The 25,800-nt window shown below is 36.0% G+C and overlaps 1 protein-coding gene across 2 annotated transcripts in view; it reads right to left on the reverse strand.

Annotated features, from left to right (window-relative positions):
* The window catches only part of LAMA1 (laminin subunit alpha 1), a 97,287-nt gene that overhangs the window by 36,955 nt on the left and 34,532 nt on the right, over positions 1–25,800 (reverse strand). For both annotated transcript variants that reach the window (XR_001553442.3, XM_015855286.3), the window contains exons 8-30: positions 25,229–25,407; positions 23,620–23,725; positions 22,987–23,147; positions 20,052–20,192; positions 19,245–19,418; positions 17,903–18,004; positions 16,956–17,167; positions 15,530–15,641; positions 14,539–14,649; positions 13,659–13,786; positions 12,986–13,072; positions 12,424–12,635; positions 11,817–11,923; positions 10,201–10,381; positions 9,088–9,224; positions 6,857–7,093; positions 4,431–4,574; positions 3,952–4,131; positions 3,183–3,368; positions 2,661–2,788; positions 1,905–2,025; positions 1,616–1,753; positions 36–157 (exon numbers count right to left, since the gene is read on the reverse strand). Coding sequence is in view for 1 of the 2 variants with exons in the window: in XM_015855286.3 (XP_015710772.2) it covers positions 36–157; positions 1,616–1,753; positions 1,905–2,025; positions 2,661–2,788; positions 3,183–3,368; positions 3,952–4,131; positions 4,431–4,574; positions 6,857–7,093; positions 9,088–9,224; positions 10,201–10,381; positions 11,817–11,923; positions 12,424–12,635; positions 12,986–13,072; positions 13,659–13,786; positions 14,539–14,649; positions 15,530–15,641; positions 16,956–17,167; positions 17,903–18,004; positions 19,245–19,418; positions 20,052–20,192; positions 22,987–23,147; positions 23,620–23,725; positions 25,229–25,407 (3,406 nt within the window). In the remaining variant the exon portion in view is untranslated. The remainder of the gene's footprint in view (positions 1–35; positions 158–1,615; positions 1,754–1,904; positions 2,026–2,660; positions 2,789–3,182; positions 3,369–3,951; positions 4,132–4,430; positions 4,575–6,856; positions 7,094–9,087; positions 9,225–10,200; positions 10,382–11,816; positions 11,924–12,423; positions 12,636–12,985; positions 13,073–13,658; positions 13,787–14,538; positions 14,650–15,529; positions 15,642–16,955; positions 17,168–17,902; positions 18,005–19,244; positions 19,419–20,051; positions 20,193–22,986; positions 23,148–23,619; positions 23,726–25,228; positions 25,408–25,800) is intronic.

A 25,800-nucleotide genomic window follows, 5' to 3' on the forward strand; every position in this document is an offset into this window, starting at 1 on the left:
CTAAAACAACATTGGATGTAATAAGTTTTGGTTACCTAACAGGGTTGGCTCTGGGACAAGCACAAAGAGAGCAGTCATTGACAGATCCAATTACTTTTCCATAGTAGCCTGGAGCACAAGCACTGCAGTAATCACCAACTGTGTTATCTCTGCAGTTCTGGTACACAAAGAAAGGAACTCAGACAGTTTAAAACAACAACAAAGAAGAAGAATTTTATCTTCTCCTCAATCCATAAATGCATCAAGTCTTTAACAATCCCATCTAAATATCACCACTCTTGATCAGCATTCTCTGGGTAGAGGGATGTTTTATGCAAAAATAAGCAAAATGCCAGCATATTTTCCATTCCATCAGGCAGACTGACTTAATATCTGTTCTGAATTTCCATTAAAATTTGTATATTTCTACTTCTACAAATCCAATTTAGATCAGGAAATCAGAGTACAAAACAAAAACCTGTCCTAAAAATAACTGATGGAAAAATTAAACAGGATATCTGTACCAAAAAGACAAATCTCAGTGTCTCAATAAATGCATTTGGCAGCTATAAACCAATAAACAATCACAGTTAGGATTCACAGATATTGTATTTAATTTGCAAAGAGTACTCATCAATAGCCAGTGCTATTTATATTGAAACACTAAATCAGTATTACAAACATAATTAAAGTAATTCCCTTCATTAATTGTTTTTCTTCCTTTCTATGATTCTTATTTTTATAAGTGTGTAGGTTTTAGAGGTTAGCAGAGTACAGTAAGTAGTAACAATACAGCTTTCTATTGCATGGGAACAGAAGACAGGGAAAAATCATTTATTTTGCCTACACAACTCAGATAGAAATCTTTGAGTAGTAAACTTAACATGTGGGTGAGTTGCTACCCCTGCAATGAAAGAATGAGAGAATGAATGACTGTTACTCTTTAGTATGAAAGATCTGTGTAGATTGGCCTTACAGTAATAAGAACCATCATTCTCATTCATGAGATTCAAACTTTAGGTGAAAGAGTGGATTACAAAGAGCCTGAAGGATTGAGGACTGAGATCACAAGACAGGAAGAGGCTACGTGTTAGTCCTGTGTGACCCTTCTTTTTAATTTCTGGGACAAAATGATGGAAATGAAGAAGTTAACGCAGCTGAAGCATGACCTTAGATTACTTTACTCTCAGGATGCCAAAAAGAGCCTCTTTAAAGAAGCTCATTTGCTTCAAGAGAGAAATAATTTAACTTTCACCTAGTCTGTAGAATGGAATGGCTTAGTGCTTCTTTTACTTCTTTTTTGTGTGATTAAGCAGACCTTGGCCAGACCAAGGAATAGAAAATCAAAAAGTAACACAGTAAAGCAGATAAACTGAATTCATACACACAAGTTATTTTTAAAAATATATTAAATCTAAAATTATTTATGATTTTGAAGATAGCAACCAAAAAGCTTGATAATTTTACTGAATAGAATCTATGGGAAATAGAATATGGATTTAGATATGTAGACAGGGAAAATTATACTTTTTCCAAACAGCATAGCCACATAATATTCCCAGAAATTCCTTGTATAGAGTACTGTCAGTGAACGTTCAGGTGAAGCCAATGCAAAAAATGCATAAATTGTACATACCAAACACTTTCCAGTTTCAGGATCGCAGGTTTCACTGTGATTATTACACTGACATGGTACACAAGGTGCTATAATAGCATGAGCCTCTCTTACACTGAATTCTTTAGGCTTTTCCCTGTAGTATCCTGGAGCACAGCTCTATTCATAAAGGGAATTTAAAAAATAAAAAATTTAAAAAAAAAATAAAAAAAAAGAAAGATTATGGCTGTCAAAAGTTATAGACAATTCTGAAAGTCATTTGTGTAACTTCATTATTACTTGGCACGGAAAGGATTCAAGGATTTAGTACCTGACAGGAGAATCCAGCATAGCCAGCAGGACATCTACATTGCTCTATAAGATGAGCTCTAGGTCTGCCTAGATGCATCTCTTCAAACTTCACTGCAATTTCCATTGAGATATTTGCAATTCTGTAAGATAAGTGTAGAAGACAGCATGAAGATCTAGATGAGGCCTAGCACCAAAACTAAGTATAGGGTTTTTGTTGGATGCATCTCTGCTTGTCTTCTTGTTTCTAAACAAGTTGATTCAGTGATCATATAACATCTCCTTCCTTTCACTAGTAACCTACTTCTGTTCAAGATGGAAGTAAAATGTTACTGTTCGGAGGTGGGAATATTTCACTACCATGGCCCATAGTATATAAAACTACAGGAAAGAACCAGATTTGTACAGACAAGAACTCATAGGATCGCATGTTTCAATTCTTCAGGAAAATGAAAAACAAAGAAAAAATTCATTACCCATAAAAATAACTTGGTAAAGAAATAACATAGAAAACATGTAACTATATTGCCCATCAAAAAGAACACTGCATCAACCTGTAAAACATTGTGATTCTTCATGGGCTTTTCTATCAAAATAAGAAGCAGATATTTTTAAAGGCAATAAATGTTTTCTTATGAAAGAGAAATTTAAGTCATAAATAGGAAATTGGAGATTACACTAATTTGAGGTTAAACATTTACTGTATAGTTCTGCTGGAACTATTTCCAAGTTAAATTACAGTAAGTACAATGAAATAATTAAATGCTTATTGCTTTACCTGCTTTGCTGTAATCCTTGGCCATAGGCTGCCTTGATAAGGATGTATTCAATATTGCTTAGCACAGACATGAAGTCAGAACGTGAGACAGGCTGGTCAGACACAGAATTAAAATACTTCCAAGAATCCTAAGGGAACACAGCACACATTATTAAAACCATCAATGTTTAAATCTCACTTAAAGCTAACAGTCTCCTTTCCCATACATTCTTTTGGAAATGCAGTCAGTGACTGAGTCTATACTCTTTGCCCCAGAAAATCCAACACCTGGCACTAGATTAGGACAAAATATGTTTTTATACCATTTCCCCTCACTTTTCCTTCTCTGCCCCTAAATTCCATGCCTAATTTCTACAACACAATTTTCCCAAGTATTTTTGACATGAAATAGATGCAATGTAACGTGGTTTATTTGAGATCAGGTATGCATTTCTCAATGTATTTTTTAAAACATTTGGGGCTTCTCTGTAAGAGCTCCTTTGAGATACATATCTCCATTTCATCACCAATGTATTCGCTTACCTCCTTCATTTCTACTTCTTTCTCACTTCTTATTCCATTTTCTGGAGAAGAGCTGTCTACATAGATGACCAATTTGCTGGTATGACCACCTTTCATTAGAATCTGTGGCTCAAAATTTGAGGTTCCAAAGCCATCCAAAGCATAAAAAGCAACAGTGTATCTCAGTTTGCCTCCATATGCCATAAGCTGTTTGGATATAAAATTATTACTTCAATTAATCCCAAGGTTATAGCTACTAGTTTTAAGGTAATAAGATTTGGAAAGTGACAGTTCTTTGAGGAACTGGCAAGAAAAACTGACTTAAACTTAGCAGTTTCTGCACAAATGTTAAGCATTTATTTCTAAAAAGCAGGCAGTTTCTTCTTTTAGGACCTTTGAAGGTGTATACTCAGTTTTCATTTAATTCCTAAGCAGTAGAGATTCCATGATCTATATACTGAATCTAGTGTCAAAGTTGAAAGCCCTTTAAAGTTTCTAAACTAAAATTGAATATATCACACAATTCTCCCACATATATCTGGAAAATAATATCGTATTTAAAAATGGGTGTTACCCGTTTATAGAATCAAGAAAAATCTTATTATACCAAGCACAATCTATGTAAGTTCATTTACGCAATTACATTAATTTATACAATTTTATTACCTACTTGAATTAAATAACACAGGATAATGTCATCAAGATAAAGTGACCATTATACAAAGGAGTGATACTAAAGAAAGTTTAAAGAAACTATCTAGAAAGTATTCTAATTATTTAATAGTCTCACCTGGTCTCCCTGAAACTGCTCTGGCAACCTCCAGTAAAATGTTTCTGTATTTAAATACTTTCTGACAATGGCAGCATCCAGTAAAACATCAGGAAATTGTGAAAATACTCCTTCCACTGTTCCAGTCAGGTTACTTTGAGCTACTACATGCAGAATGGACTGGTCTGGAGTTAAGGTTATCTACAACATGAAGAGCAATAGATTCATTTAACAAAAATATATTATTTTGATGTAATATACTGATAATAGTCTTAGTTTCCTTTAGATAGTCAACAATCCATTTTAAAGGACGTCACACAAGGTTTCAGAAATAAGACTTTACTTTTTTTTATGTGGATTTACTGTAAGTCACTGTCCCTGTGAGCTACTTTATTGCAGTTCACCTGATTCGTTAAATGTATGCAGCCTGTTGGTGCACCACAGAGGTACCAGGAGTGTAGCACCTAACTGCATGCACACGTTTATGTCACTCTACTTACGGGAATTCTCACATGATCTTCTGCTTCCAAACAAGATGTAGACATCCCAAAACAAAAACACAGAGTACAGCCTAGCGCATTGTTAGCAGACAGAGCAAAAGTTCCAGGTTTACACTCACTGCACTGTAGCCCAAATACATTTTCCTGGAGGGAAGAAGAAAAAAGCACAGCAGCACACTCACGTTACTTCACTAGCAGTACATTTCATTTCAATTACATAATGTTTTTTTAAAAACACATAACATTAAACAAATTTCATGTATTTGGATTCCTAACTAAAATTAGCAAGTATGTTTTTCCATTAAAGGTAGAAATCCCTTCCTTCCCCTACCTCCACACAAAAAACAGGACCATAAAGCCAAAGAAGATACTCAATATGAATAGAAATCAAGGGACTTCAGCTCTCCATTGTTAAGTCCAACTTGAAGAAACACTAGAAAAATTAGTCAATGTTGATCTCATTATTAATCAGAATGTTGGAGAAAGACTTGTGAGGGTATCTATTTGTTGCATTGAAGTCAGTTTCCTATTACTACATTTTTCAGTAAGAGTCCCATCATTAAAAAATAAAAATAAAAAAAATTGTGCTATTAAATTTCTGCCCTTAATGTTTCCTGTTTCTAATAAAAGAATGCCCATTCAGGCTACAGTGTTAGCAAGATACCTGAAATAGTATTAAGTACTTCTTTTGTTTATAGTAGAGGAAACACATATTTGAACTTGCAACATAATCAGATTAAGAAAGACGTTGAGATCATCTTTTTTGTATTTATTGGTTTCTTCCTATCATTATAAATTGGATTTTCAGAAGCTAAGATTGTATCATCTGAATTAATATACAGTTCCCAAACCTAATAAAATCATGTGTGTATGAATGGGAAAAAAAAAATTCTCTGTACCTAATTTTTTCCCCCCATTATTAGGATACAATAGCTATTCCACTGGAGTTTTCTCACATTTAATTAGCTTTCAAAAATGTTTTCATATCTTGAATGGAAGGAGCTGTAGATATGCTATCTCTACAGAGGACAAAATAATTATCTGTCAAAACAACATGTACAGAAATTATACCTTTTAAATTAAGAAAGAAACAACCTTTTTGTAAGCAGTTGTCTTAATCTCATAGATTGCTTCAGAAGACTCAAGATGGTTATGCAGCCTACAGTGCAAAGTGCGAGTCTGGCAGCAGAGTCTTTCTAGACTCAGTGAAGGAATAGAATTTCCATGCCTTAAGGTAGTAACATTTTTTCTACACTGTTCATTGCATTAGAATTTATTTTCTTTAGTAGTCCTTTTTGCTCTTTTTCAATCTTCTAGTGTACTGGAAAAATAACTTTTTTAATAGCTACCCCAAAAGAATGCATATGAGTTATAAGCAATTATTATTTGCAAAGCAAAAATGCAAGCAGCATAAATAAAAAACTCAAAAAAATATATCACAATGGTATCAGATGGCATTTACAACATAGAGAGAACTATGTTGACACTGAAGTCTCTAGCACCATTCTCATTTATTTAATAAGGTTTACAAAAATTTTGTCCCAGAACACATGGCCATTATACTGTCCTATTCAAAAAATTGTCCTTGCCCTGTGTGAGTCAGACAGAAATCCAACAGCAAAAGGGAAATCAAGACAAATGTATCCTCTGTCCTTTTTCATTTCTACCCTACTGTACTAACACATGAAAAATAAAATTCTGAGTGTATTATAAAAAGATGTGGTTATAGATATTAACTTAGCACAGAATAAACATATGGATTTCACATTTAGTGAATGCAGTCAAACTGAATTTAGGACTACAGTAAGAAAGACTGATGGCATTAAATATGCCAACTCCCATACAAGATTGGATAGAACAATGATTGATGTCTTTCAAATGCACAGTGGTTGTTTTGTAAAATTAGCAAGAATTCAGCATTAGTCAGTTAGAAATGATTTCTTATGATCAAGCGTGGGTCTGTCCTCTACTTCTTAGCACATATCTGCAGAAATTCCATGAGTTTTGTCTAAAAGAGAAATGCAGTACTGTGCCACAGTAACTATATGACCACAAACTGGAAATAAAATTACCTGGCTGCTTAAAAACAAATTGAAGGTACTAGGAGAGGCAAACTGTCTAGCATTATTTTAGGAACTTCTGAGAAAAGAAATAGCATTAATGCCACCAACATGCTGCTGTTATATCTTTTGCCTGCAGCAGTGTATGCTCAAACTGGAAAACTCATCTGGCAGTTTCTAATCCAGATGACTCATAACAAGACTGGGTTAGCACTGGCACGAAAAAATCCATTAGAGGTGATTTTAGGTGTTCTTACAAATATCACAGAGGAGGGATGCAGTATAAGATCCTCCCATCTCTATAGTCATTATGATTTTTATGAAATAAATTATCAGAAACCCCAACATGTCCCAAAACTTCAATACCTTGCAGGTACAGATGCCAGTTTCTTCTTCACAACCACAAAGTCCTTCAGTGTCATCACACATCTCTGTTTTGGTTCCTCTTAAGTCACAGTCACAAGCAACACAGTCTGGGTAATCCCTGTAGCCTAATGCACATCTGGAACAGTTTTGTCCTCCAAATTCAGTTTTGCACTGGCACTGACCAGTCAGTACATCACACTGCAGACTATTTGAACCAGAGTCGCTACAGTTGCAGGCCTTACAGGAAAAGAATAAATTAATATCAGGAATAACTCTTTTAAGTTCACTTTGCTACAACAGAAGCTGTACAGTAAATTTAAAATAGCCATTAAAACTCAATGTTTGTCAGCAATTACTGTACAATATAAAAGTGAAGAAATTTCACATAGACATGGGATTGTTTCGTTTGTATTTTAAAAAATATATTGTATATATATAAATATATAAATACATATATAAATGTATATCTAAATATATATTTATTTTAAAAGTATATTGTAAGTCATGTTTCTATTAAACTGTGGAATGTGAAATATAACCAGTTTAGAACCAAAGGAGTTAAAGGAACAAGTCCCAGAAGATACCACTCAAAAATATCTGAATTAAAACTGCGTTGAGTGTAATAAATTATAATAATGTTATGTACATAGTGGATCTTATACACACAACACACAAAGAGAGAGAGCAAATAGATTTATAAAATAGAATAGATTAACAGAATGGAAAGAAAAATTTTAATACTGACATTTGTTCAAGACTTCTGGGAGCATTAATAGGGTTCAAATCTCGTTCTTTTGTTTTTTGATCAGGAATTGAGAATCTCACTGAACACAAAAGTAGGAAGTTTTCGCATACACTGCAGTTCAGTGTACAACACCTACAAGCATACATATAGAGAATACATACTTATGTATTCTCTAGCATTCTTCACACATTTGTCGCTCACCCTTGGCATTAAGCAGACTTCTCACTCCCTCAGTACTATGTACTACACTGCATAGTCTAATACACTTTATGACCAAACAGGTTTCCAACTTTGGCTCCTAATTACAACTAAAGGTTTGCAGTTGTGAAGGTTAAAGTCTGTTTTATCACAACAGAAATTATTTACACATATTTCTATCTCAAGTTCACAATGATAAATAAGGACTCTAAGGTACACTTCATTGAGTGCAGGACTTGATTTGACAAAGTTTGTAAACAAAACAGAACTACTTTTCTGCTCAGTAAATGTACCCAGGAATAGATTCCAAGTACTCAGAAAACATACAAGTTAATCCAATTTGATTACTAGTATGTACTGTGGAATCAGCCTATGAAAGGAAAACTTAAAGGAGTGATAGTCTACTGTACCATTACCCAAGTGAAATGGAACAGGAGCCAGCAAACTATTTGCAGTATATTCACAGAAAGAAGAGCAGCTTGAAAATGCAGAGATTTAGAGAAAGTTGCCATAAACTGTGGTAATTAAAAACTCTGAAGAAAGGACTGTATTACTGGGCTATGTTATCATCCTTACTCTAAAAAAATTAAAGATGGAAAAAAATAAAAGAATTTGGCTGATGCTTGTCATTGTCTGATTCTTATCACATACAGTGACGGAGATAGTCGAGTTGATTTTATTTGTTGTTTCTCCATTGAAATTGCCCATTACAGTCAAGTAATTCTGGGGCTTTTTAAAGTCTTAGCATTTATAAAATAAAGATTGGTTCAACGCCATATCTGACAGGGATTTACAGGGAAAACCTAATTATGTGAATGGTTGATACTCCTCAGATCTGCAATAAAGTTGCATTTTAGTACTTAAAAATAAATGCTAAGCTCCATTCAGGAAACATAAACAAACTACTTTGTACAACTAATATTTTAAATATTTTTTAAAGTGTGCCATGACTTACAATATGTCTATATTTTACTTTTCTTAAAGCCATAAAATTAATCCTTGGTTAATATAGAAACTGCATTCCTTGCTTGATTGGTCCTCGACTGATAGTCAAAATACACACTTCAAATTTCTCAGATGACCTATGCACCTACCCAGACACTCTGGACCAATATTTTCAAAGACAGCATTCTTAGAAAGTTCCTCAATAAACACTAGCATTAACACTTTGAAACATAAAATAGCAAATGAGGTACTCAGAACAAGAGTAGTCCTAGCATGAGTATACACTATTAGTAAGCAGCAAACTGCTCTGAACTGTCCTGGCATTTCAGCAAGCCTACCATACCTTGCAGCCAAGTTTAGGAGAGAGTCCCCAGTGGTTTTCTTCACAGAGTTCACATTTTGGTCCCCGAGTATGAGGGGGACAAATGCATTGACCAGAATCTGCATTACAGTTGTTCTGAGTATGAGCACAGTCACAGGCTGCAAAAGAAATGGGACCAAATGATTAATTTTACCTTTCCAAAACAAAATAGACTCCACAGCTATTGATAATCTTACTTTTTTTAACGATACAGTATGGCACTCCTTGTACTCATATCCCTAACTGAGAACTAAATTACAAACAAAGTGGCAATTTTTTATTTTTTATTTTTTTTAATTGAAAATCCAATATTCCTGTTTGATGTAGCCTGCTTGGTGATTTAAAAAGCAAGACTACATCTACACAGGGAAATCAACAAAGCCAAACAAAATTATCACGGAGAAAAGTAAATCTATAGAGGAAAATGCTATTATAAACAGTGCAAAACTGATCAGAGATTTGATAATTAAAAAATGCAACACTATTCTTGCTAGAAAGTGGAAATTCAGAAACACTTCAATTGCTTTAATAAAATTTACAAATTTTTCAAGTCTAAAATGATTAAAGGTACCTAAGGGATCTTTGATTCCTAGTCCAGACATCACCACACTGAAGATTTCACATTACTACACTGTGAAAAAAGGTCTCTGTGAGGTTGGAGAAATGGTAGGCATTCCTTTAACTGAACTACACTATGTTGGAAAGAGTATCTTATTAACCCAATAAATCTCAAGATGGCATCTTCCCAGTTAGGATTAAAATCTTCCTCTAATAGAAAAAATACAATCAATGCCCTATTTTATCAAGGAAGAAATTTGAAGAACTAAACAGAAAAAAATATATATATATATGTATATATATGTGTATATATATATATATATATATATATACATATGTATATATATATGGCAGAAGACTGCAATAGTAGTAGCTTTTAACTTTTGTTCCCATGCTTAATCAAAGAATCAGGAAAGCATTCACCAGACTTTTTGGAATATTTATCAAACCGACTGAATGCTGCTAGAGTAAAAAATACAACGCACTGCTGAGAGAAATTTCACACAATCCCTAAAAGAATCATGGATTAAAGCTTACGTGTACAGCCACTGCTCTTCAACGAGTGAAAGCCATGAGCACAGCGATCACACTTTTCTCCAGCCACTCCTGGTAAACAGTAGCACTGCCCCTGATGATCGCAGTCCTCAGAGATGGAGCCAAATTGACTGCAGTTGCAGGGAATACAGCCAAGTCCAGCAAGCAAGCCATAAAAGCCATTCTGTTGGACAAGGAGATATGTTAGAGTACACCAATTTTCCCGGTTACTTTCCCGGCCATCTGACCTGCATGAATACTGATCAGCTCTGTGTGACTGCTATGGAAGGAATACCTGGCCTCACCTCTTCGCTGTTCCCAGCTGTATGCAAGTATGCATTTAGGTGAACAAATGAATACTGAAATACTCTCATGGTCCCCTAATCTCATTAGTGAGACCTGTTTTATACTCTGACATTATTTTTAAAGACTTTCAAGAGGGCAAGGGTAGGCTGTGCTGACCAAGCAAAGATTTCTGTGAATTAAAGAGCAGAACAGAGCATGTCAGTGAACTATGGCACATGTAAATTGAACAGCGTTCAGCTCAGCTGGCACAGGGACAGTAACTGGGCACAGAATTTCTGCTCTGGTCTCTGACTCAGTTCCATACTCAGCAAAGACTAGAAACTATTTTGTCTCAACAGTGAATACCTATTTGTTCTTGTAACAAGCCTGTCTTTTAGCTGAATTTATTTCTTGGTGTTCAGCCATGATGCATTTATTAACACTAATTGCATTTTTCAGATATTCCCAGAGTTCATTTTACAGAAGCACAGCATTAAGATGCCTTCAGGTCCGTTAGTGGCCTTCAGTTTGTTTTTCCGCAGTCAGTAAACGTGACTGCACCCTGCCACGCAGCACAGCACCAGCCTGAACAGCCTGATTCAAAAGGGGGCTGAGTTACAGTTTCACATATTCAAAGAGCACAGATAGAGCAATTTGCAACTACAAAAGCCAGTCTAGACAAACCTTTGATTTCCTCTCCAACAAGCTGACACTCCTCTGAATTTACTTGCTGCTGTTTTCAGTATCTGCTCTAGTCTGAGTTCATACTCCTTGAACAGGGATAATCAGAATATCACACAGCAACCTAGATAAGACCTTACTAGTATATTAGGACTTTCTGTCTCTGATAGAAATTAACTCACTGACATGCTCTAAATCATATTTGCCTTTTCTGAAGCTTCATCACACAGGAGGCAGAGGTCTCCTACAGTCCAGTAGTACAGTTGGGAATTTCACCTCCTCTGTCCATCTTAGATCACTGAAGTTTTCTTTCTTGGATTCCAAGTTACATTGCATCTTGTACTACTGAAAATCATCTCTTTCCCCAAAAAAACTTCTGAACTATTTTGGAGTCCATCAACAATTTTGTGCCAAAGCCATAAAACAAAGTATTGAACAGACTGATCAAAAAACATCTGGCTTCCTACACAGAAAACATGAGTTCAAATTCCCAGAAAATTTTGAAGAATGTGAAGTAAACTTATATATCAAGCTTTCAAGCAATCAAAAATTTCTTCGTGTCTCCCCACACTGATGCTGGGATATGCAGATAAACAGGCAGATCAAGAGATAAAAACAATGCAGGTGTTAGGAAGAGGTAACTATCTGCTTACCGAGCACTTGTCACATTTTTGCCCAATCACATCTGACTTGCAGTCACAGGTGCCTGTCTTGTGATGACAGACGCTGGAATGGGAGCCATTCACATGGCACTCACAGGCTTATGTTTAGAAAAAGAATGAAAAAAATTTGTTATTATGCAGCATTCCAAATTTGTTACATAATGCGCACTGCATTTCATTTGTTCATCTGTATCCTAAAGATGTTAATATACTATAGCAAAATTTGTACTACACATCAGGGCTAAGCAAATAAACCGAAAAAGCAGCAACAAACTCTGTGAGGAGATACATTTGGGAAGTTCATTTTTCTCCATCCTCACATGTAAAATTCAGAAGCAGAAAACGTCTGCAGCAAGTCACTGGAGGGGGGAGCATTAAGCAAGCCAGAAATTTTCAGAAATATGAAGTGTCAGACCCTCGCAAGATATATTCCATCCTCAGGCTAAAAAAAACCCTCATGGTTTTCAATCTGTACTCGTCAATTCACAACTTGAAGGTTAACTCTTTTGGAAAGCACATGCATCTTCCTATGCATTCTGCTACATGCAGACCATATTTTTCTGTTCTTTCCATTCTCAGAGTAATAATAACAGCTTACCACGGCAACTTTTCTCAGTCACTGCATCCCCATAGTACCCATCAGCACACTTTTCACAGTGAAGACCTGCTGTGTTCCCCACACATTTCAAGCATTGACCTGTGGTGGTATCACAATAACCATCTTCTTGAGGGTTTATATTGCCATTGCATTCACAAGGAACACATGACTGTCCAGGCACCAGTGGATTTCCATAGTAACCATTTGCACACCTGCATAAGAGAGTAAAAACTTTGTCACAGAATAGCCTAGGTTGCAAGGGACCTCAAAAGTTCGTCTGGTCCAAACTTTCAGAACGTTTGTCTAGATTAAATTACCAATGAATGCAGCTGAAATGCAGTCACGTCAAACATTCTCCTAACTGAAGAGAATATTTCCTATTAAATTTTGCTCTAAAGAATCAGTGTATTACAAGCAAAGACAAAAGGAGGAAATATTCATTAAGAATGTCTTGTACACGTGATTTAAACAATACGGGGTAGATGGGATGATGAATACCTGGTAAGGGCAATCACACAGATGCTTTACCCACAGATACCTTACCCAAAGTTAACATACATACCTTTCACACCGAGAGCCAGTATAGCCTGGAAGACATTTATCACAGACAATTCCCTCTCCTTCACTCAGCTGGCAAGTAGGACTGAAACTATAAACAGTATTTGTGGAAATTAGTAGCAAGATACAGAAAAACAATTCAATACCCACTCTTCAAATCTATCCACATATCTATAAAAACACATCATTGCACACGTATCTAGATTGACACCAATGTTTAAAACATCACAATATACCAAAACAGAATTATAATTTTCAGAAATTCTTGTTGAGTTTTTTTCTCTTATTTCAAAGGAAGATTTTAGAACTTTCTAAGAGCCTGGACCTTCATCTAGCAAATTTGGCAAGAACGTATACCAAGCTCCGCTATTTCAGGCGTAACAGTTCTGTCCTTCTGCTGCTTTTGAACATGAAAGATAACTGTGATTTTGTTCCAAGTTCAAGGACAGGTCTAAGTATTTCTTTTTGTACTTTGTGTACAAACTACACGAGCTCACTCAAGTCTGTCTTAATATACATTTGACAACCTGGCAAAACAACGTGTCTATGACACAAGCTCAAATGAATAGAGGAAGACTGTTCCCGCTCTTTCTCCTTTAGATTTCACAACATCTTCCTTTATCTCACATTCCAATTTTGCTAAAAATGCAACAGGAAATCTGAAACATGCAGCTTACTTGTTTGCAGCAGAGCTCAGAGGACAGGCACAAGGCTGACAGTCCTCAGGAGTTCCTTGGGATGGACTTCCATAAAAGCCAGGCAAGCACTGATCACAAAAAGGTCCTGTCGTGTTGTGCTGACAAGCCTGTGAGACATGGCAAAAAACTTTTCATATTTACTTTTGATAGTTCTTCACTCCCCTGAGGGATATCTGCAGGGATCTGCGAGCAATACAGCATTAAGATTCAAGGAAACAACTGTGAACAACTTTGGGAATAAGTTGTTTTGATGGTTTTTTTTTCCTAAACTGAGTTACAATAATTTCTAACTATTTCTTCCCTAAATTTTAAAATTTAACTTTACATTACAAAACATTATCTAAACATGAATTTAATCTTATTCAGCACATCACAAACATGTACAGCAACAAACTCGATATATGTTTCTTGCTGGTGTTTAGTCATTGCCTTTTTGAGATCTTTAAGTTTCATGAGAGATCTGAAAGCTAAATCTTCAGAAGGTAGTGTATAACTTCCACTGATGTCAGCCATGGAAGATACACATACCTACATTCGCACTGCTTTATTTTATTCAAGTTTTAATGTCAACTTGAGCAAGCAAAGTTTTTTATCAGCTAGTATATGTTGACGTTTTCACTTTAGATCTACTTATTCTACACTTGAAATGATAAAATGAAATAAAATCTCTAATGGAGAACAATTTATTGGAGTTCCCTGAACACACGCAGTATAAGTAAACCATGAAAGAAAGCACAATACACAATTTGTACCCATAGCTTGAAATTTACATGCACCATAAACTTGTCTCCCACAGACAAAATACTCTCCTAATTTCTAAGCAGATGCTTAAGACACAACACATCAGAGGACAACTTACAAAGCAAACACCTTGAGTATCACATTCAGTTGCATGCCCATTGCATTTACAAGGTTGACAAATACCGCCAAAGAGTATTCCATCCACTCTGTAGTACCCAGGGAGACAGGACTGGAAAGAAATGAGGAGAAAAAGCAGCGGCATTATGTGTGTTAAATGTACACATTAAATCATTTTCAAAGAGACCACTTCCGACCACCCACTGACTTGTTCTCACTGTGCTAAACTGAATGCTCTTTCAACTCTGTTGGTGTCACTGCAACTCTTTTCTACTTATTTATTTATTTATTAAACTTGGACTGGATGAAGGGAATAAGAATTAGCACCATTTAACTTTGATTTAGCCCTGAAGACACATAAGTTCAGCTTTCTACAGTTGAATATATGAATTTATTTATTACAGGACAATATAAAACAGATGGTCCGTCTCATCTGCAGAATCATTAATGATGCCATGACACATGGTTTCATATTTAAACTATTTGTCAAAATAAATCCTGCTGTTCTGCAGGTGGTGCTCTGCCTCCACAATCTTCTATTTACAGATACATAAAATGCCATCTAGCCTTTCACATTTGACTCTTGTGATATCTTCCAAAGACTTGCATTCCTCCCTGCTAAGATTCTTATTGCCTCCATAAACCTAACTACATAAAACAGAAATGCACTGAGCAACTCAAATCTAGGAAATGAGCTATTTGTGAGTAAGGTAAGCCTGAAACAGCTTCACAGAGCTTTTACAGCTACTCCCCCTGCAACACTAATGCTGCAATGTGTATGATCATCTTTTAGTGATACCAAATAGAATTCAAGAAATAAACACAAAATCCCATTCAGTGTACCAAGAAGGAAGTATCAGTGGTAGTGTGTACAGTACACAGCATTTCACCACAGAATATAAACTCTAATGGCAGTGTAATTAAAAGACACCTTTAAAACCCGCATCCTTTCAGAAAAAAAGAACATTAGTTTGCATACACAAAACACTTACCTCACATGATATTCCCGTGTAACCTTGAGGACATTCACAGAATTCCACATCTGGCGCTGAAGAAAGGTCTATTACATTTGCACTTGCATTGTCCAGGGTCACCGAGTCCAGCCTAGGATCAAGCATGAAGGCATCACGTTATTATTTCTTTTTTTTACCAAAAGTTCATTTTAAACAGTTTGGTTGGTACTACTGAGTATGTTACCACTGAGTATGTTGTCCCCTGGCAGCAACAGCTGAGGAATTGTCAAAAATCTCAGCAGTAAAAAGACCATGATGGTAGCTTTATCACTACCTTTGCAATTCTCAGCTGGAAGCAGTTATACCTATGTCCCACTATCCATATTCTAATTCCCTAATTGACTTGGTGACTTCTCTTGGAGTGAGGTTTAATCAAAAACTCCCCCTCTGTCATCACAGAAGTACATGGGAGGAGTAAACTTCTACTGCAGTCTTGAGACAAGATACCTTTACTACATGTCTAAACAAGACATATATCGCAGGAGGGTAAGGAATGAAAAACATCATCAGTTCATTGCTGGTGTATACTACAAAACATAGCAAAACCCTATAGTACAAATAACAGTAGATTTGCAGTAGAGAAAAGTTTCTCAGCCACAGGTAAAGTGATTTAAGTGGATCTTTACAAATGTTCCAGAAAGCTGAACACACCATCCCTAAATAGACATAAATATAATTGCCCCTCGAGGGCACGAAGTGAATTTTCTTCATGCTTTACTATCAGGTATAATGCTGTTGATGTTAAATGCTAACAAGTTAGAGAATGAGGAACAAAGGCTATCGGTAAGGCAAAGGGAAGTAAGTCAATAAGTGATGAAGCACTGGAACTGATTCCCTTGAAACCAGTAACATTCCATTCCTGTATGATTTGGAAAACAGGTAAGAGAGATCTGCAAGTACCAATACAGATACTGCTAATGCTGATTTGAGATTATGAAATGATCAGGTAATCCAGCCCAGACCAGTTTTCCTACTAAGCATTCCCTTAGAAATGACCATCAGAACATCTACAAACAGATATTAAAGGAAATTACAGCCAGCTTTTTTAATGGCAGGTTCTCTATCATCAGTGATGGATTAACTTGCCACATACCAAAATAAGCACTTTTGAGAGTTTAAGATGGTGGCTAACAAAGCTGCCATTGTAATAAGGCTTTCAGAAATATTTCTTTAATGTAGAGAACAGTAATTCTGCTTTACATATCCCTAAAACAACCACGTGCCCTTTTCTGCACATTCCACAAGAATGCAGACAAAATTAGTCTTAAAAAAAATAAATGAAGAATGCTTTCTTCAAGAAATTATTAACACAAAACTACAGGAATACTGAAACCACAAGCAATTCTTCACATACACAAAAATAACGTGAGTATATAGATTAATTTCAGTATTTTCTGTCCCTTACCTGTAAACAGCTTTTTTGGCAATATTGTAGTTGGCCCTGATCAGAAGATGGGTCACATTGACCAGAACAGTCATCAGCCTTTCTCGGTCTATAGCTTTTTTTGTATTGAAGTCGATAAAATTCTCTGATACCAATCTCACTGAATTAGAGTACTCCTCATAGGGCTGCAAAGACAAACCTGCTGCTCTTGTGCTCAAAATCTGACCATTGCCCTGAATGTGAAAAATAGAAAATATTATTCGTATCTACATGATTAATTTAGCTGTTACTTTTACTATCAGATGCAGATGTAGAAACAAGATTTCTTTCACTGGAAATATATATATATAAGTCTGTATTTTCCATAGATTCTGGAAGATCACAATCCCATTCTCTTTTGGTTCAGGGACTTCAGAAACACTTAATTTTCTTTTAGAAAAAAATAAAATAAAAATAAAATTCCTCTACAAAACAAAATCTTTTTCTGCTTTTCTGTATTAATAAGCACATATTACAAAATGAAGCTTTTTCAGATATGCCTAAACTTCATATAGAGCCTTAGCTTTTAACTGCATCATAACTTCAGAAAAGTAAACAAACAGCATGACTATTCATCTGTTTCATAAACATAAATTACTCCAGATTATTGTAGTTGCCTTATGAACAGAACACTGCTCATTTAGTAATTACCACCTCATGTGTTTTTACCAAGGTTAAAATTTTGGTATTTGTTTTCTAAAAATGAAATTATCTGCCTACGGTTTCAGAGAAACAAAGCAGAAAATCCGAGAACTGAGTAGCAAGAAAATCTTCATAGTTACATTCAAAACAGGATTTAAAATTCAGATCTAAGGAGAAATTAGAAATTATTGCTACATAAATAACGTTTTATTTTCCTTTTTTTTTTTTTTAACCCATTCATGGATTTCTAGTAATGTTTGAGTAGTAGCCAGCTGAAAACCATTCACCTGAATGATGACATCCACACTAGATACTATATCACTGTCCACACTCTCCATGGGAATGTCGTAAGACACAGTATACTTCAAATCTCCACCAAAAGCGGTGAGCTGAAATAATAAAGAAAACCTTGACATCAGAACCTCCAATCAACACAAAGAAGAGAGATGAGAAAGTCCAGTGTATTTGCCCCAAATTAAAAGAACACTTGGGCTCGCAAATGCCACTTTCCAAGTAAAAATTAACAGGCTGTGCTTATCAGCACAAGGACAAGCACTGGCTTGTTGCTGTTACTGTGGAGAAAGCCAGCTGAAGGCACTACTGATGGTTTAGATAAGGGGCCTTATTCAGCAAAACACCCACAGGCCTTTCAACAGCAGAGGTTTATGCTACTGTCCTAGCCAAAAGTCAAAGCATGCTGGAGTTATTCACATTCCATATTCCACCTTTCATGCTCCATAACTCCACATCTGCTGCTGACTACTTCAAAGTAAGTGAAAAACGTTTTAGCAGTTAGACCTACTTTAGATGTATATCGGATCAGAATTTGAGTGAACATTCTCCTGTGAAAAACTTCCCCTTAAAGTTACACTTATTAGATTTGTGTTCATTTTGTCTGGTGCTCAACTAATTGTGCATCAGCAAAGAGACTGTACTAAAAATAAAGAAGTGAGGTCACCTCCACTCAGCACTAGTGAAACCACACATGATATTCTTCATTTTTGGGCTTGTCAGTACGACAGAGATGTGCAAATAATGGAGAGAGTCCATCAAAAGGCCACAAAGATTGTGAAGGGCAACAGCTTTGAGATAGTAGAAGTATAGGGAATGTGAGCAGGAAAGTTAATAACAATCAAGAAAGACACAATATCCTCTGTAACAGTATAAGAACAAAGTAGTGTGATGAGTAAGATCAAAGACCAAGAGGGGGATTCTGTACCATACTTAGCCAGGAATACTATGATTTGAGGAACAGGGACAGGTTGAGAACTCTGGTTAACCTGGTTTTTGTTTGTACTTTTTAATTATAGAAGTTAAGAATATATTTCAACTATGTTTGTATTTTTATTACATCCCATAGCTAACCAAAGAATGTGCGCAGCAATTCTGAAGGTTTCAGTGCATAGAAATATAGCATCAAATTGAAAGACAATGCTTTGTGCTATATATGAAAGATGCAAGAATAAAATTACAGGGGCACAGTGATGAATTTTTGTTATATTAACTCCTCAGTAAGGAAACATTTTGATTAGCAGAAATATATCTACTGCTTATGTATAGTGTTTTGAGAGCAACATAGTATAATTAATGTAGGGAAATTAAGAGTTTTGGCTCAAAGCAAGAACTCACTTTATTTCCTAGATATGGTTCAGGTGCTGACCAGTAGTAAGTATGCTTCAGTACTTTCACAGCATCAGTGTTGTTGATGCTTATTTGACGGGAACCATCAAATTGGCCTCGCTGAGGTTGCACACCCCTTGCATTATATAGATCAGTAATAAGCCATCCAGTCATGTCTGAAATCTGCAAGAAAATAATGGTTATAATAGTGTATTCAGGCTCAGTGTCAGTGAGAAAGTAGTCACAAAACCCATCCTCAGAAATTCACGTGAACTAGTGAATCCATCAGACGTTCATTCACTCAGTCCCAATACACACAAATGTGGTACCAACATCATACGATAAGACTAGGACTGTCTCTATCTCTGTAAAAGTTAGGAACATAAATTTTCATCCTTCCAATAAAATCAGGAAATATAATGGAAATACTGCCACAGGGCACTGTAGTCTTGCCCAGTAGGTATAGGAGTAAGGACAAAAGTTTGGGCTCATCTCTTTAGTATACACAAAGAAACTTTAACAATACAAGGTCAGAAAAAGAAAAAAGGGAGAGGGGAGGGGAGGCTCAGTGTTTCCATTGCATTATCACAGATTCCACTAGCCAATGCTTCTGGTATTAATGCAAGCCAGCAGCTAAAGCCTTCAATGAAATGACATTCTGACTACCTCCGAGCTGTCAAATGATGTTGAAAATCCATTCCTCTGTAAGGACATACATGCCAGAAATTACAGTTAGCTCAGGTGCATGTCAAAGAGAAATACAGTACATGTTGCAGCTGCCTGAGGAAAGAATGTCACTGATGTAACGTATAATACCTGACTGACTGGCCATGTGAGGCTGTCGCAAACATCAGAAACCCCAAAGCAGAAGCATTCTGTGCAGCCCTCTGGATTTCTCTCTTGCAGGTTGTAGAATCCTGGTTTACAGAGGTCACAGTTTTCACCTTCTACATTTTCCTGTGCATGGCATATAACATTTGTTTCACATTAGCATCATCACGGTAACAATTACGGTGGCTAAGGTGCTCCATGTCAGCCAGAAGAGCCACTCCCAGTTCCAGATTTACATTAGATTTGGTTCTACTGAATGAATTTCAGGATTGCCATAGAAAAATCTGAGCCCTTCAGTAGCAAAACTACCAACAATCTACTCTTCTGGACCAGCGTTTGGCACATCAAGTTTACAAGGGCCTCTCTCTAAGCAGGTAGGTTGTGAACTTTTATGAAATAAAATTTCAAGAATACAAACCATTTCTACAAACCACATGAAAAAAAACTAAAAAATGAGATGATTCTTCTAGCTTTCATTTAAAGGAGGAGGATGATTGCTTTCTATGTTAATATTTATTCTGCTCACAGAGAAGCGAAATAGCTTTCTGACAGGTTCTTGGTGATACCAGGTAAAGTATTTATGAGCAGGCACATATGGAAAGAATAGCTAAACTCACCCTACTGGTGAAGGGGCTCTGTCTGTGCAGCACTCCCTCTCAAAAAGCAGCCTACGTCCAATTGCTGCTCTCCCTTCAATAGCTGCCCTTATTTGAGCCAAGCATAACTCGGCCCTGGATCCACTTCTTTTGGGCACATGGAGAGCAGTGGTGCAAAAAAAAAATGTGCCTGTGATCCCTGGACCAGGCACTCCCCTTTGCCAGGTGCTCCATTATCAGCTCAAATCCTGACCTAACAGATACCCAACAGTATATAAATATAATTACCATACAAAGGGAAATCTGAGATTATCCTGAAACAATGGGATTTTAGAATCTTGGATTTTTATTGAAACAATAGCTGTATGGTTTTTTCCAACTTCTTTATTTCTTTTTTCACAGTACACTGGGATCGCACATACCTTTTATTTCTGTAACTTGATGATGAAATGGATGAAATGACTTCTTATTACTTAATAAATAATAGGAACCTTATGTGATGGGTAGACCTCAAGAGCTGCTGTGACTGACTAGACCTTAGGGATGGATGTGACTCTCTGATTAAACCTCTCCAATGGGAGAAGACTAAAGGCAAGGGATGAGTGCACAAGAAATTTTAGGGATAATCCAGAGAGTGACTGTTGCATAGAAGACTTTATCTCAGCAAAGAGGGGTCTGGAGGACAGCCTTTGTTTTAGATAAACAAATAGCAATAGTTAAATGGATCAACAAGTGAAAACTCTCCCTGGAGTTCATTTTAAAAGTGTGAATATCTCCCTAAATTAGCCAGACTAGCATGGGAGGGTCATGATTACAGTGCTCAGACCAAAACAGAGTATACAAACTAAAAAAAACAAACAGAAGAATTTTGAAAATAGTAACAACCTTGAGCTGGTGTCAACTCATGTATTTCTTCCCAGCAAGAAGGGACAGAGAGTACTGTGAGTATATAATGACTTCTGGTACTATCATGAGTATATGAAGACTACATTAGCTCCCAAACGAGAACCACATTTCTACTGTGATTCAACTGTGTATTGCAATTGCTGTTTTGTCCTTGCATAATGGATTCAGTACACTGCTGTATCATTTTTCTAAACTGAAATCTTAGGTAAGATCAAATATCTTCTCTTAGTAGTAGTATTTGATTTAGATAGGAAGCGTTTCTCCCTCTACACAAAGAACATTTAGAAGTCTTTGGTCAGAAAGTATTAGACTGTAACAGCTGTGTTTCACAAATGATCAAATATGATGATATTCAGGATGTAAAATGAAATCACTTGTGTTACTGAGTTTACACAGCCTATGTAGGCTTAGAAAGTAGAAATTCTATTCCCTTCGTTTAATATTTGGAGCACACAACTTCCTTCTCTAATGTAATTGTGTTGATGGCTAGTGACACTCTCAGTGATCTGGCCAAAAAAATTCTGTGTGGCAGGCTTGTGCTTTGAAAGGGGACAGTTTCTTGTCCAGTTTATACCAAAATTTTCACCCATAAGCTGCAACAGCTTATGCTAACAGTGTTACTCTAGCTCAAAAGAAAGCAAAATTTTCTTTTTTTCTTTTTTTTTTTTTCCTCATTTAAATTGTCTGTTCAAACTATTTCTTTTTTCAAGACTCTGGTTATTTATACATTTGATAATTCGGATTAGATAAATCATGCAAAAGAACTAAGCAGTTTCAGAAAATCTGTCCAACAAACCATGGGGTTTTTTGGCTCCTAACTGCTGTCATACTTGGCAACAAATACATAAACCACTGACTAACATTTGGTTCAAAAAATTTTGTGTTACTTCTTTAAATAGTGACACAGAGCTTTGTAATAAAGTTCAGCAGAATCTACAGCTGCAGGATATTTCAAGGGGACTGAACATAGACCAAAAATAAAAGCAGTCATGGGAAATCTGTTTTTTGGGGTTTTTTTTGTTAAAATTGTTGATGGTTTATATTTTGTAATCAAATACAATCAGATTTCATATATATGTCTAATTTAGTTGTTCCAAAAGTTTCACCCAAATGCAGTTTGCAAAAAGCTGGTGTTATAAACACACCCCTTCTTTACTTCTGGTTAGTGGCTTTTAAGAGAAACATCAGCTCATTGCTAAAAGCAAACCCAGCTAGGTATACTGTCATTCCCTCTGAGCTTCTTTCTCACACTCATAAGTGCAGTTATTATTCAGTTTCAATGTTAGTCAGGCCTATTTTTATAGAAAAGAAACATACAGAATACTCAAAACATAGCAAACTACTCACTATACCATATTTTAAGTACAGACTCAATCCACAGGTTGCCTTTTAAACAAAAACGAGATTTTAATACTCACTTTGCAAAGACAAGGTTCTGTGCATGGATCTTCATTAATGCTACCAATTAGGCTGCAGTTGCAACGCAAGCAGTTTGGATAACCCCGATACCCAAATGCACAACGGTCACATTTTTCTCCTGTGTAACCATCTCTGCATTGACACTGCCCTGGCCAAGTCCCTTGAAGAGCAAAAACAAACTTATAAGAGAAGGCAGCATGCTGGATTCAAGATGTCTTAGACCATGTGAATAATTCATCATTCCTTTTCTATTGTATTCTCTGTCACATTCCACCTAAGTACTTGGCGTAATGTCAGCCTTACCATCTATTTTTTGTGCTTAGGGTACCAGATGCACAGAAACTGCAGCAGAATTCATTTTGTGACAGTTATAATTGCATTCATAAGCAACAGCATCGGATTTCAATCCTTCACATTGTTTCACATAGTCAGAGCTTGTCATCTCCCACACAAGACCACATTCAGGAACCTGACATTTCCTTCACCTCTCCTTTCTAAATATTTACCATTGTTCTGAAGTGCTACCTAACTGTCAGCCATTGACAAAAAGGTACTGTTCCCTCATACCTCCACTGCCCAGAAATGTTAGCAAGATTTGAAGTTTAGAAAAAATACATTTCCTGCTCCCTTACCATGCCGTGAGTCAGACTGGTGCTCATCTTTAACACAAACAGAACTCAGAGACCCAAATGGATCACAGCCACAGGGATAGCATGGATGATCATCATAGGGAGAAACCTATGAAACAAATGTTCTCTGTCAAATTCCCAAGTTACTAACTGGGAAAAAAAAAAAAAAAAAAAAAAAGTTACATCTGTTTCTTGTCTGAGATCAGCGAAACTAATATGAATGAAAACCAGAAATGTAGCAACAGATCAAGGGACTCGATCCATTTAATTTTATCAAACAGAAAACCGGGGATTGCAATCAAGAAAAAAACCTAGATAAAAACACAATCTGGTCTTCAACAGCCCAGTCAAAGTTAGAGAAACTAATGTTTGGAAGTTGCCACCTGGCTCATACAGTCTAAATATTGTTTAGTGTGACAGCTATTAATCACTGTGATGGTTTGCCAATGATTATGGAAATGTGTAATAAGAGTGGGTAATTTTAGAAGAGGAAGAGGAAGGAAATGAGAAGAAATCCTTGGCTCCATGTTCAGTGGGAGGACAGATTATCCACTCATGACAATTTATACCAACTTCACAATCTATACATCTTTGAAATACAAGGCAATAAGATTTCATGACAAGGATTTCCTTTTGTTGTTGGTGGTGGTGTTTTTTTTTTTTTGTTTTGTTCTGTTTTTTAAGGGAAACCTGAAACTTTCCTTTGAGGTACTTGAGATGTAAAGCAAATTTATAATGATGCATGGATACATATTTATTGGCTAGGAATTGATTGAATACTTTTCTTCAGTGCTTCTTATAACAAGAGAATTAGCCAATCTCACATTTAATTCTCCTTTGTATTGGCTGTTCCTGGTGCTAATCAAATTCACAGACTCACCCTTCCTCCCTGCATCTATATTTGTTGGATTTCTAAAGCATGGGCTTTCACATATATGTATGAAAACCTTCTGTAGTAAGTCCTTGTGAAGAAGAAATAGTTTCTCTTTTTCTGGAGAGCTCTTAACACTGCAGGAACTTCACATTTAACTCCATTATTCACATAATAACATATGTCTTTTGTGGAACTTAGGTCATTTTTCTAAAGAGTCACACTTGTCAATAAACTGGAAAGTAGGCTCAGAGACCACATGTTCTACAATAAACTCATCAAGAAGAAGAATATTTGCTATAGTATTTCATGAAACAGACTTTGACCTTAGAACCATGAAAGGGCCCTTTTTAACATTGGTTGAAATGGGCTGTTATAGGACAGGACACATTTTTGGCACTTCTGAAGACACTGAATCTATAATGTTGGCACTTCAGAGGTTTATCCAAATGAGAAATTGGTTTCTTATCACAGCAATTACATTTCCATTCTAGGAAAACATATCTACTTATTCTCTTCTTCTACAACAACTTCTTTTAAAGCAATAAGATCTGCACTTCCTCACAAGCATTTTATGCTTTTCTCTAGAAGTTTCCATGGTATGTAATACATAAAAGAAATCCTGTAGAATTACTAGTTATTCTTAATAGAATATATGTTTGAATGCACAATGAGCTGAAATATACATCGTATCATGCTATAATTAACCAAAACACTAGGATGTTATTTTCAAAATCTTACTTTCTGTGGTCTAAAATATCCATCAGCACACATTTCACAGTTGATCCCCATCGTATGTTGAGAACAGTTTAAACAGACGCCACCTCCCACGTACTGGCCATGAATATTCATACTCCTTTTTTGATCTGCAATACTCTGATTGTAATAACAATCTTCAGCTTTGTTATGACAGTTGCACTCTACAAAGGAACAGAAAAGAAATAATTTTTTTTATTGTTTACATCATGTAACTGTTTCTACAACACTGATACTTTCCAAAGTGGAAATGCAAGAAGGAGAGCATATAAATTCATCTCAGAATTGTGATTTTCTTCCCATTAACTATGCTTCTTGCTTCAGCAGTCTCAAATACATTCTGTTTCTTAGCAAGTAAGCATATTTCACAAATACTGTCACTGCTTCAATATCATCCCTTTTGGCAGTATTCTGTAAATCACACTCCTTTGAGGAGTGATGCCAATAGTGATGTGCACTATCACTATTAACTGCTCTTAAATATTCTGTCCTCCACACTGCAAAAGAAAATCCATGCAATTCTTCTCTTATCTTAGACAAAAGTCTAAGAAGTCAAC

This window comes from Coturnix japonica, chromosome 2 (assembly GCF_054131305.1).
Source record: "Coturnix japonica strain WE chromosome 2, WE-NBRP24, whole genome shotgun sequence".
NCBI classification, from domain to species: Eukaryota; Metazoa; Chordata; class Aves; order Galliformes; family Phasianidae; genus Coturnix; species Coturnix japonica.